The following is a 12,610-nucleotide window of genomic DNA, read 5'->3' as shown; positions in this document are numbered from 1 at the left end:
ATAAGGCTGTCTGCTAAGCAAATGCATAATATTGCAGCATTCACAGCACTGGACTGAATACTGAACAGTGATCTGAATAAATATCAGTGCACTCAGGGGACATAACTCTGCCCAATGGACCTATGCACTGCACATCTCCCCAGAGATTAAAATGATAAGGGTAGCACAATGTGTGCCCGCTGCGAGAATTATCTTCCAGCAAAGCCATTTATGAGGCGTGCCAGCCTGTGCTCTTCCATTTTGCTCAGTCAGCAGTGGCTAGTAGAAAATGTGCAGGCGACAGGTGTGCTCCTCCTTACATCACATTATATTTACATTACATTCATTTAGCAGGAGCTCTTATCCAGAGCAACTTCAAGCACAACAGAACAAAAGTGAATGCATTCAAGTTAAATGAGCAATAGTGTCAGACCAGGATATCAACACTCCCAGACCAGTGAGTGTGAGCATAACACTATTCAAGCTCTACCACAAGTTAACTTGTGCATCCTGAACTAGGCAAGAGAAGCCAAGTATACTACAATACGTTAGTCACTAGATCACAGAATCCAAAGCACATTGTGATACTACACGTAAAATAAATGGCAAGTACTACAAGTAGCAGGTGTTAGGGAGTAGGGGTTGAGGTGCAACCAAGATGCAGTCTGAAGAGGTGAGTCTTCAAGTCTGCGTTGGAAGATGGACAGTGATTCTGCTGTCCTGACCCCGGTGGGGACTTCATTCCAACACTGAGGGACCAGTACAGACAGGAATTGTGCTTGAGATGAGCAATCCCGTCGGGACAGTACAGTCAGTTGCCCCTCACCCCACGGACTTCCTGAAGCCGCTGATCTCCAGGACAGCGATGTATAAGACACTGAGGAAGAGGAGCAGGAGGATTTTTGGCAGCGAGGAGACACGGAGGAAGAGGGCGAGGGTGAGCGTGCCCACCACGCAGGAGAGGAAGGCATAGTGGGCACCCTCACAGGGCCGCTCCGGCATGGTGCGGTTCCCGCCCCTGGGGTCGACGATGACCACCGAGGTGCTGGAGTTGTTGCCACTCCAGGCCCATGGCAGGCAGGTCACCTGGGGAGGGGAGAGGGGGAACATTGGGGAATGATGTCAGGTGTTGTGCATTGCATTGCTTGGATGGGCTAATCTCACTCAGCCTGCTATCTGCTTGGTCAAATGAGAAAACACAGTACATTTACATTTACATTTATTCATTTCGCAGATGCTTTCATTCAAAGCAACTTAAAAGTGAGGCAGAGTACAACACAAAAAAAAACCATACACGGACTCACAATATTAGAAGTGCCGCATAACCATGTTTCAATAGTTTGCTAGACAAGGTACAAGCTAGCTGGTAGAGACACAAGTGCATTAAACCATATTTTTTATTAAAGGAAAACAGAGTTTATGACATAAGAAATTGCTTTAGGTAAGCTTGCTCTGGGGCATAGTGCCACTAACAGATCAGTGCATCTACTGTCTTGACTGCACTATGCTACACCTGAACCAGTTGACTCTCCAGGCAGTTCTGTAGAGATATCAGAGCTATCTTTCAATCCACACCTGATTCATATGCTTATATGCTTATATGCTTATATGCTCAAATGATTATTTCTAACCAATGATTAATATCAGATTTAGATCTGTGACCTCCGATTTGCCCATTACTTCATTAGAGCAATAGAATTATAGAACTGAATTAGCAGCAGAATAGCAGAAAGCAGGGTAGAATTTGGCCTATGGATATGGGCACGCACTGTGTCCATTAAACTACCAGGGAGGCCCAGTGGGTATATTTCTCTGATAAGCTTTCATGTGTGACCTCTCCTCTTGTCAGATTTAGATGCAAACAGAATATTTATTCAGTATTTTTTTCTTTTTTTTTCTCATTCAATGCATGGGCAGAGCTGCTCTAATTCTGACAGGTCTGTCTGCATAAGGAGGAAACCGATCGGTCTGACTGACTCAAGACCCAAATAATTAGCGGGTTCAAAACAATGTACACTCTCATGAAAGAGTAACAGAGCTCTCCTGGAGCTTCAAGCGGGAAGTGGGACAAGCCAGGAGAAATGAGGAGAAGCCTGGGAGAAGTGAAGAGAACCAAAGAAAGAACTGGGAGAAGCATATAGAGTCATAGAGAAAGTAGGGGGAAACTGGGAAAAATCTGGAAGAGGCAGGAATAGACCCCAGAAAAAAAAACAAAATGAATGTGAATGAGATGTGTAGCCTGTAGGTACGTTTGATGCATATCATCTACCAAGGCAGCAAAATAAGTGATGGATAAGTTGACGCATTGTCTGACAGCCCACCCTTCGAAATCCATGGTAAAATATCAGGGTTAAATCCAAAGCATCCAATTCCATCAACACAGCCATCCCTGGTGGGAGACGAGTGTCATCGGAGGAGCAGTGCTAATGTTTCATATGACTGGCTTTCCAGGGGTGTTGTGCACTTGTGTGGAGTTTGTGATGCCTGGCACGTTGACTTACCACACATCCCTGGGCTACGGCATAGACTAAGAGCACTATAAGCACACATAGGGCTGTTCTGATCCGGATGGTGAGGCAACCTGGAAAACACTGAGAGAGAGAGAGAGAGAGAGAGAGAGAGAGAAGGGGAGGGGGAGAGAAAGAAAGAGAGTGAGAAAGAGAGAAAAAGAGAAGGAGAGAGAAAGAAAGAAGGGGAGGAGCGGGAGAGAAACAGACAGAAAGGGAGAGCAGAGAAAAGGAGAGAGAGAGAAACAGAAAGACAGAAATAGAGAGAGGCAGATCATTTTGACATGGTACATTAGGGAAACCAATCTATTTAATTCTCCGGTTTTGGTGTGTAATAGGAGGCTAAACTGATAGATCCCTTGTATCACTGCTACAGAAAGTGGTCCACAGTATACAGAAATGGCTACAGTTTTGGTGCTGGAGTGTCAAACACATACCAATGCAGCACAAAATCAATAGAGTGAAAAGACCAATTTCATGGAAATGAATCAAAATACGTGTACAGTATAGACATTGAGACATGAATTTTGCTGTTCTTCTAAATGAAAGAAAAACCTTTCTGTAGATGAGGGAAATCCCAGGGATATTTTTAATAACAAATATAAAAACAGGAGAAGGACAGAGAATGTAATAAGCCCACCATTGTAATAAGTCCAAGGGACTGCACAGTGCTGAACCAAAAAAAACATGTTATTTGAGGTATTACATACATATTACATTATGTATGACTTTTATATTGCTTTTTGATATCGCTAGTATTCCTTATTACTGTGGCTTTATTGTCCACTCACACATGCACACAGACACACACATACAAAAAAATACACTTCTTTACTTAATGCATGTCAGGTTTTCCTGCTGCTTTGCATGTAGTTTGCATGCCTTTATGGAGTATGCTTTAAGGCATTTGTGCCTTGATCGCCATCCTGTGACCAGGAGGTATAATCACACCACAATGCATCCTTTTATTGTTCCTTGAGGTGTCTTTAATTAATTACAGCTATGATACTTTAATCCTATTTCATCATCCTCTCGACAACAACATTATTAATTTACCCCCCCGCTGGAACTCCCTTTCCCCAGAGGTCATTTTTATTTTTGGCTGCCCAACCCAATTTTCCCCCTCCTCCCTCAGCTTGACATATGTTGATCAGTTACAGTCAGGCTGCATGTTTTAGGATTGCCACAGTGTCACCTGGTGTCACCCTGCTTACAGCAGGGCTGCTGGCTACTCTGCCTTTGTTCCTTGTGTTAGCTTGGAAGACCATGCATATTAGCCTCTATCACCCATGATGCAATGCGGCTGAGGAATGCTGAAGATTAGAAGGCGCCTGCTAGCTCCTTCCCCTGCTGGTCATTATAACAGGGTTTATGATAAGTATGGCTAGGCATGTAACCCATGTTTGGTAGAGCACACTGGTCCATGCTGTGCTGCATGAGGAGGAGCTACGATCCCCACTTTGTCTGCCTTGCTGAGCAAGCAGGTCAGATGACACACACTCCTACTGGGCTGCCCCTCAACCAACCCGCTACTTTCTTAGTTAGGTCTTTTCAGTGGCATCAGAATGCTGAGGTGTTGATGTATGCTCTTAACATTATACCACATTATTGTCATTTAGCAGATACTCTTATCCATTGCGACTTACACAGGTTACAGCTTTTACATGTTATCCATTTATACAGCTGGATATTTACTGAGGCAATTGTGTGTTAAGTGCCTTCCCCAAGGGTACAACAACAGTGCCCCAGTGGGACTGGCAACTTTTTGGTTACAAGCCCTGCTCCTTACCACTATTCTACACTGCTGCTTTTCATTCAAAGGTCACCCACATCAGCCCCTGAAAGTTGTGATTCAGTCCAGGATTGCCCACGTATGAGCCAGGAGTCTGTCAGCTTTTTTTGATTGGTTGAGTACCACATGCTGTGGGACAGACACAGTGACTAGGTGAATGGGGTGGGGTTTGTTTCCTTGGACCATTCTATGATTTGTCACTTCAGGGTCCCATATATGGTCTTTTGGCATGCCTTATACAGGGTCCCACAGCATGTAAAATGCTGGTAAGGCCATTTTACCAACCACTCTCCTATAAAAACTGGTGTCTGCTCATTTACCAGTTAAATGAACCCCCTAGCCCATATGTAGCCTTAAGCATCTGTTTACTGTCTTTGACCTATTGATGTACGCACTGAAGTAAAATGCAACATCAAAGTAATAAAAATCCAGAAACATTCCTCTCTGGCAGTGCTTTGAGACGTTGCTGGAATTCACTGAATATGTTGGATCAAACTGATTAAATTAATGACTAAAATACTGGGGTTTCTTTTGTGAATGGAAAATTGGCAATATGAAAGCAAAGAAGATGGTAGATGCCTTTTGACTGTTGCCTGTCAAAGAGGCTTCCACAAGTAGAATGTGAAATTATGTCTTTGAAAGTTCATTTCATAATTCTGTCCTCAGTGTGATTCCACAGAATGCATTATGATCCAATCATTCTAAAATGCCAGTTAATAGATAACTTTATGCAGTTCCAAAATTTTTTGTAAGAATTTGATGTAATTGTGTACATCAAGCCAGAAAACACTCCACTGTCAAAATATATACTGTATTTCCTACACACCACAAATGAACAACTGTCTGGTTATGCAGTACAAAATGTCTGAGCTCCAATCCTCTCTGACATGCCTATGGGTTTTCCTCTAACTCATACCAGAAAAGCAGATTTTGTTAAAGCTGCCACAACAGCGCCACCCACTGGGGTGGAGGATGATGCGGGGGCAGCCACAGGCGCTTTCCAGTTCCCATAGACTCAGAACACTTTTGAAGCACACGTCTTTAGTCTTTACTATATATGTGCCAAAACTATAGATAAATCTGCTGTAAAGAAACCATGCATCGAAAGAGAAATTTGTGTGAATGTGGGCCAGCTAATATCCATGTCTCCAGCATGGCGCAGTTAGAGCTGAGATCTACGATTCTGCTGCCGCTCAGGGGAATGAAATTGACTGTGCAGTCAATTCCGGCACACCCGCTGCATTTTCAACCATCCGCAGTCTCGTTCAATTATCGGGTTCATCACAGGCTCAAAAAGAAATCTCTCTGAGCTTCAGGATATAAGGGAAAAAAGATACAGATTCTTTCCCCCCACAGAAATACTTCTGGATTTTATCGAAATAGACCCTGGGCCAATACGTGTGTGATTTGTCCTGAAAAGCCGAATGAATAGTGTTTACATGTTTAATATGAATGAGGTGGACAAGGACAGAATTTGGCTGTCATTTTTCTCCGATACAGTGTTTCAGTTTATTCAAATAAACAAATGAACTGTGGTGTGGGACAGCAGTGTGTGGTAGTGGTAGGCAGCTTACTGTATGTAATTAGCTCTAGATAAGAATATCTGCTAAATGACAATAATCTAAAAAGAAAAAGAGTAAACAAGTGTCCATACATGAGCTCAGCAGCTGGTGGCAAAATGGAGATTTATTAGTCATATGCAAAGGTACCTTAAGAATTCCTTTATCAGGCCTTCTGAAAGCAAAACATCACTGTTTGGTGGATGGCACTACTAATTAATAAAGCATTTATAAATAGTTGTAGCATATTAATATGGCTGACAATGATAATGCATCTAATTTGAGAAAAAAAAAAAACATGGTATAATATTCTATGTCAGCTGTAAAAAGACGCTGCACTATCATTACGAATTAAAAAAAGTGTTTTTCATTTTATGTTTGTAAGGAATCTTATGTTCTGGTTGACAAAAGAAAATGGAATTTAATCTCAGTACCATCAGCTGCCTTTTGACCATGCCATACCAGGCAGAATAATTAAGTAAATAATTATTAATGTTCAGTGCACATGTGTGTAAGTATAAAAATCATAAATATAAAATCATGCATTAAAATAATTGAAAACAGCACTCATACCTTGTAGGTGAGCAAAGAAATCAGCATTAAAAAAGAATGTTTTAAATGCAACTGAAAATTAAAAAATTGCCTGTTTGAAATCTAAAAAATTACTTTGATTATGTATTACCAGTATGCATCAGCAAATTAGTAATTCACTCAGAAAAAAAAGAATATATTAGCCAGTTCTAAACAGGAAAATAAGTTTGTATAAAGGAAGCAGGCATTACCTGTACACTAGTGACATGCAGGTACATAATACAGGCAGCATGGAAGCATATGCAGAACACCAAGAGGACTAGCACAACCGTACCCCTGGAGATCAGCACAGAAGGGGAGAGTTAGTGCACGTCGGTTATAAAGCTTTAGGGTAGATGAACAGAGAATCAGAGACCTGTGGCAGGCAGTATAGGTACATACTGTGGTATTATTAGAAGGTAGACAAGACCAAATAAGGCAGCAAGGATTAGAGAGAGAACCACGGCGCTGGTGAAGTGCTCATCGTGAATCTGGTGGTACTGTAGTGAGAGAGATGGAAAGAGAAAAGCAGGGCTTTGGGTTAAACAGACATTTGAAAGAGGTGATGGCGATTCACAACAGTGAACTTAGAGCAAGCTCCTTCAGTAACCTGTATTCAGTAGGCACAGGTCTTCAGTTCATGTCTGTGACATGGTTTTGGGATAATGATGTAAACCAATACACCCCCCCCCCCCCCCCCCAGGCACACATGCTCTTGTACACACCTGAACAAAGACACAAACATGGGCATACAAAAACCTCTGAAGAATGTTTAAAATCACTTTCACAAACTCAACCACATCCTTCAGTAGCTCAGTGGTCAGTAGTTAATGTACACAGAGTCTCTGTCTCACGTTTTCACAAACATAACCCTATGAGAAGCAAGGTCCAGCTGACATAAACACTCATCTGTCTTCCATAAACACGCACAAGGTCTCACACGCGCACAGCTGCCATGCACACAAACTGCCTCTATCTCTTTCAATCCCTCTGTCACACACTGTCATGCATACAGTCAATTTGCTGCATAGTCCCTACCCCTCTCTCTCCCACTCCCTCTCTCTCACACACACACATACAGCAAACCTATACACTGTCACGCACAGTCATTTCCCCACATGCAGAGTCCCTCCCTTTATCTCTCTTTCTCTCACACACACACACACACACACACACACACACACACACACACACAATAACACACATTTGTGCATAGAACACTCACACGCACACAGACAAATCACATTCATACACAGAACATGTGCGCGTGCACACACACATACACACACACACACAAACACACACACACACACACACACAGTAATTTCCCTACATACACAGTCCCTACACATACATATACACACACACACACACACACACACATACACACACACACACACACACACACACACACACATACACACACACACACACACACATAAGCATACATTACACCTACACACTGTCACGCATACAGTCATTGCTCCACATACACTGTTCCTACATATACACACACACACACACACACACACACACACACGTACATACAGTGTGTGTGCCTCAGTCCCAGGGTGGAGGCCTCCTTCTCACACAGCTGTAATAACCCAAATCTCAGTCTTCGTTCCTGTTTTTGCTAAGGCGCAGGGGCCAAAGGGGGGGGGGGGGGGGGGGGGGTCTTTCAGATGATTACAGCTGGCAGCCGTGGGTCGGGAGGGCTGCCTCTCTCTGAGCCCGCCACGCCACGCCCTGCCCTGCGTGATCCCTGCCGTCTTTTCTGTCTTCACAGCACACAGAGATCAGAGCTCGCAGGCTGCGGCGCCACACAAACGAACACAGAAATAATGGGCTGGAAAAGCTATTCATCTTCCACACACCACTGGCGCAAACAAGCAGGCTTACACAGCACAAAGATCACTAACGCTTTCCACACACACCCAATGCAAACACAGAGCACAACTCACCAATACATTCCACACGCCGCCGGCATGAAAAACCAGCGTAACACAGTGCACAAATCACCAGCACATTCCACACAACTGCTAGCACAAACACAGCACACAAATCACCAGCACATTCCACACACTCCCAGCAGCTTACACGCAGCTTAAACACACAAATCACCAACGCGCTCCACACATTGCCAGCACAAATAAGCAGGCTAAGACAGAACACAAATCACCAACACATTCCACACACTGCTAACGCAAACAAGCAGGCTTACACAGCACACAAATCAGTAACACATTCCACAAACTCCCAGCGCAAACAGAGGGCGCAAATCACCAACTCACTCCACACACCGCTACTGCAAACAAGCAGGCTTACACAGCACACGAATCACAAGCACATTCCACACACACGTGGTGGTCATACAATGTTGATGTGGTTAGTTTTTCCACTCCTACAGCATACGGAGAGTGGCGCACAGTGCAGAGGCCGGATCATTCGGTTTGGCTTGTTTTAAAAAACCAAGGGACATCTGAGGCCACGCGGGGGACACACGTGACAGCGGCAGCGTGGAGACTCACCTTCCTCTCGCGCTCAGCGCGCTTGTACATCAGCGTGACGAAGTGGAGGTCGGCTGTCTCTGACTCGGTCTGACGCGCCTCGATCAGCCGGCTGATGTAGCGGTTGACCCGCGTCCCGGGAGAGTTGTGGACCACACTGGCGGAGAAGGAGGTGCGGTTCCGCAGCTTCTCCGAGGCCGTACGGAGCGCTCTTCGCTGTGGGAAGAGCAAGGCAGGGCAGGGCAGGGAGTTAAGTTTCCTCTAGAGCAGTGTTTCTCAATCCTACTTCTGGAGGCCCACTGTCCTGCATATCTTCTATCTACCCTTGCTTCAAACACACCTGATTCGTGTGATTAACATGCTCTTGATTAAATCAGGTGTGCTCAGTTAATCAAAATTGCCACTGATGAGTTCAGTTCGGTAGGTAGGGCAGGGAAAGATGGAAAACGTGCAGAGCAGGGGCCCCCCAGGAGTAGGATTGAGAATCGGTGCTCTAGAGAGTAGAAAGTGCTGGGTGATAACATGGCTAGCAGAAGCATTTTAGCCAGGGAGGCTAAATCTGCCTAATGATACCATTAACATCCTTTTAGTTTAAAACAGGGGGTGCACATAACAAATAAGGGGAACAAGCAAGTTATTTGAAATTTTACTGGTTTGAGGAAAACTGAGAACAAATGCCACGACTCATCCACGCGACCGACGCTGTTGTGTGAATTAAAATGCGGAATCCTCGCCGTTCATGTGTGAAAATGCCGGAAAATGAGCCTCTCGCTCAATCTCATTAACCGAAAGCAGAATGAGGACATTAATGCCATTATATCAGAGCCACTAAATGACAATTCCCCCTGCACGCACGCACGCCATATTCTTAGACGAGAACTACTTTTTTTCCCTTTCACTATAACTCGCTCGGAGGTAACCGCATCAATAAACCGTCTGGAACAGTGGGAGCAGACTGTCCTCAGTACTGGCTCTGAGGGGGACTAGACGTACCTTGGCTTTAAATGCTGCGGTGGACACATGGATTGCCAGAAACCGTTGCAGGATAAGGAGCACTGCATTAAAATTGCCTCAACTGTGTTTTTTTTTTTTTGACACAGACCGCAGCAGCGAGGAACGGACCGTTCTCACCAGATTAAGGAAGTATGGAAATAAGATGGCCCGATCATTGGCCTTTAACTGTTGAAATTGTGTGTTTGGATGAAATTTTCATATGATATAAATGGGGGAGGGGGGAATTCTAGGATAGCAGCACACATGGCCTGCGACAGAAGAACCGAGCTAATCAATCCCAAATGGGATTTGGACGGAATCGGAAGTTTACTGTTCCGCTGCATTAGCGCAACATTGCCGCCGGAAGAGGACATCTGTGTTTTCTCTGCCATTGGCCGCCAATCCTATCAAATATACTGGAGTCGGGCGTGGCTACTTTCCCCGCTCTGATGATCAGCGAAACTGCTCTCAACACAGACAGCACATACTGTAGATCACAATGCACATAGCCAAGCTCTCTTTCCAGACTTCTCTGTTTTGCTAGTTGTGTAGGTTTTATTTTATCAAGCATCTCTGAGAATCCATTGCTGATTATGGAAAACCTTCCAATACTGGAAAATCACCACGCCTTATACTTTGTGCTCTCCTTTTTGGCTTATGGCACAAACTAATGCTAACAAAATGGCGGCAGTAAGACGGCCACCAAGCACACAGCGCACAATGCCAGCGTTTCTCGGCATACGTGACCTTGGACTTGTAACTATGAGCTCCATGCCTTTCCCTTGTTTGATGTAATGCCTGGCATCATACATAAGTGTCATAATCAGCTGATCATCAACAAACAATGTTTCCACACCCAATAAGCAGCTTATGCTAAACTGAGCTCATTTAGAAAATGATATGAAATAGCTTTTTTTTCCCACTGAAGCTAAGCTAGTCTCTGGCACGCATGGAGTTTCACTCACGTACCCACCAGTAACTACAGAACTGATACTGCTATCCTGTTATGCTTCCAAATCGTGGTGGTGGTAATGGTGAAACAGAGAAACAAACAGACAGACAGACAGAGAGAGGTTGTGTGTGTGCGTGCATTTGTGTGTGAATGCTTGTGTGTGTGTGTGTGTGTGTGTGTGTGCAAGAGAGGGACAGAGAGGCCTGGAGCGCGTTCAAAATTGGGCACGATATGTATTGCATTCCTTTCAGCCAAGTAGCAGTGCAATCCCTGTGCGCTTAACGCAATGAGCAGTTGGTTAGATTTAAATCTCTCAGCCAGATTAGGACAGCATCAACAGGGCAGGATTGCACTCCATCAGCTCCGGGGCATCAAATGAATGCTTAAACGCTTAAACACATTATTCCCCAGACTGGAGAAACACGCATGCAAGCACACACGCACACATGCACGCATACACACACACACCCATACACAGCCATGCATGTACATGTACACAGACGCACAGGTAGTCATAAGGAACAGCTGGCCGGTGTCACACCTTGTCGTCGTCCTCGCAGGTCATGACGTTGGAGAAGGGGATCTCGGCCTTGAACATCTTGCGGCAGTGCATGAGCTGCACCAGTAAGTAGCACACGGTTTTGAATTTCATCCGTTTGGCAGGTTTTATATCTGAGAGTATTAATCCAGGGAATATCTGCCATAACAAAATAAAAAAGAGGGGAGAGAGAGATACAGATGGCGTTTAATGGACTTAGCATCATTTGATTTCTAGGAACGCACAAAATTAGGTCAAACAGGCACATGCAAAAGGTTTTTTTTTAGCATTATTCCATCCCTTTAATTCGTCTTATCTGTTGTGCACTGAATCTGTGGATAAACAGTCATCTAGGCTTGATGCAAACCATGAGAGAGCCTCTTAGATATGGATATATGGAAACAGTGATACATAGCCATCCACAGGAAAAGCAGCCAGAGAGAAGCAGCAGAACAAACATTGAATCCATTACATTACATTACATTACATTACATTACATTCATTTGGTAGATGCTCTTATCCAGAGAGACTTCTAGCACAACAGAACAGAAGTGTATCCATCCAAGTTACTGAGCAACAGTATCAGACCAGGCTGACAATAGTCCCAGACCAGCAAGGGATTGCACAACACTATTCAAGCATTACGACAAGTTAACCAGTGCTAACCTGAAACTAGACAGCCTGGAAAACTATGGGAAGTCATTAAAGTACATACACGACCATATATTCCGCTGGTGCACTGCTGCCTGGGAAAGGTACTTAACCCACAATTGCCTCAGTAAATACCCAGCTGTATAAATGGGTAACATTGTAGATAAAAAAACTGTAACCAATGTAAGTCTCTCTGGATAAGAGCATCTGCTAAATGCCAGTAATGTTATGTTATGGATCTTTTAAGTATACATAATGGTTGGAATAGGTTTTCCAGCTTTCACCAGTATGGTGCACCTCCGAACACAGCAAACCTCAGCCAACCGAGGTATCAAAGTTCATCTGGTCACCCTCAGCAGAAATGACATTTCCAGCCCTCTGCGGCTCCTCACACCGACCAAACCGTGGTGGCTGCGTTGCGGCTGCTATTTCAGGCTTGCTGCAGAGCGTGGCATTGCGTTTATACGAGCAGGGTAATGACCGCTTAGGGATGAAGGAGCAGACAAACACTCTGCTTCTTTTTTAGGACAGTGCCGCCGTTGCGCCCACGCTAGGCTGTCCC

General features: G+C 44.4%; 1 protein-coding gene across 1 annotated transcript in view; it reads right to left on the bottom strand.

The window, feature by feature from the left end:
• The window catches only part of adcy1a (adenylate cyclase 1a), a 67,700-nt gene that overhangs the window by 11,538 nt on the left and 43,552 nt on the right, over positions 1–12,610 (bottom strand). The window contains exons 8-13 of the mRNA XM_036521138.1: positions 11,401–11,556; positions 8,936–9,130; positions 6,810–6,907; positions 6,620–6,704; positions 2,481–2,570; positions 806–1,065 (exon numbers count right to left, since the gene is read on the bottom strand). Coding sequence (XP_036377031.1) covers positions 806–1,065; positions 2,481–2,570; positions 6,620–6,704; positions 6,810–6,907; positions 8,936–9,130; positions 11,401–11,556 — 884 coding nt within the window. The remainder of the gene's footprint in view (positions 1–805; positions 1,066–2,480; positions 2,571–6,619; positions 6,705–6,809; positions 6,908–8,935; positions 9,131–11,400; positions 11,557–12,610) is intronic.

Source organism: Megalops cyprinoides, chromosome 2 (genome assembly GCF_013368585.1).
Source record: "Megalops cyprinoides isolate fMegCyp1 chromosome 2, fMegCyp1.pri, whole genome shotgun sequence".
NCBI classification, from domain to species: domain Eukaryota; kingdom Metazoa; phylum Chordata; class Actinopteri; order Elopiformes; family Megalopidae; genus Megalops; species Megalops cyprinoides.
This window is presented reverse-complemented; position numbering and strand designations above follow the sequence as displayed.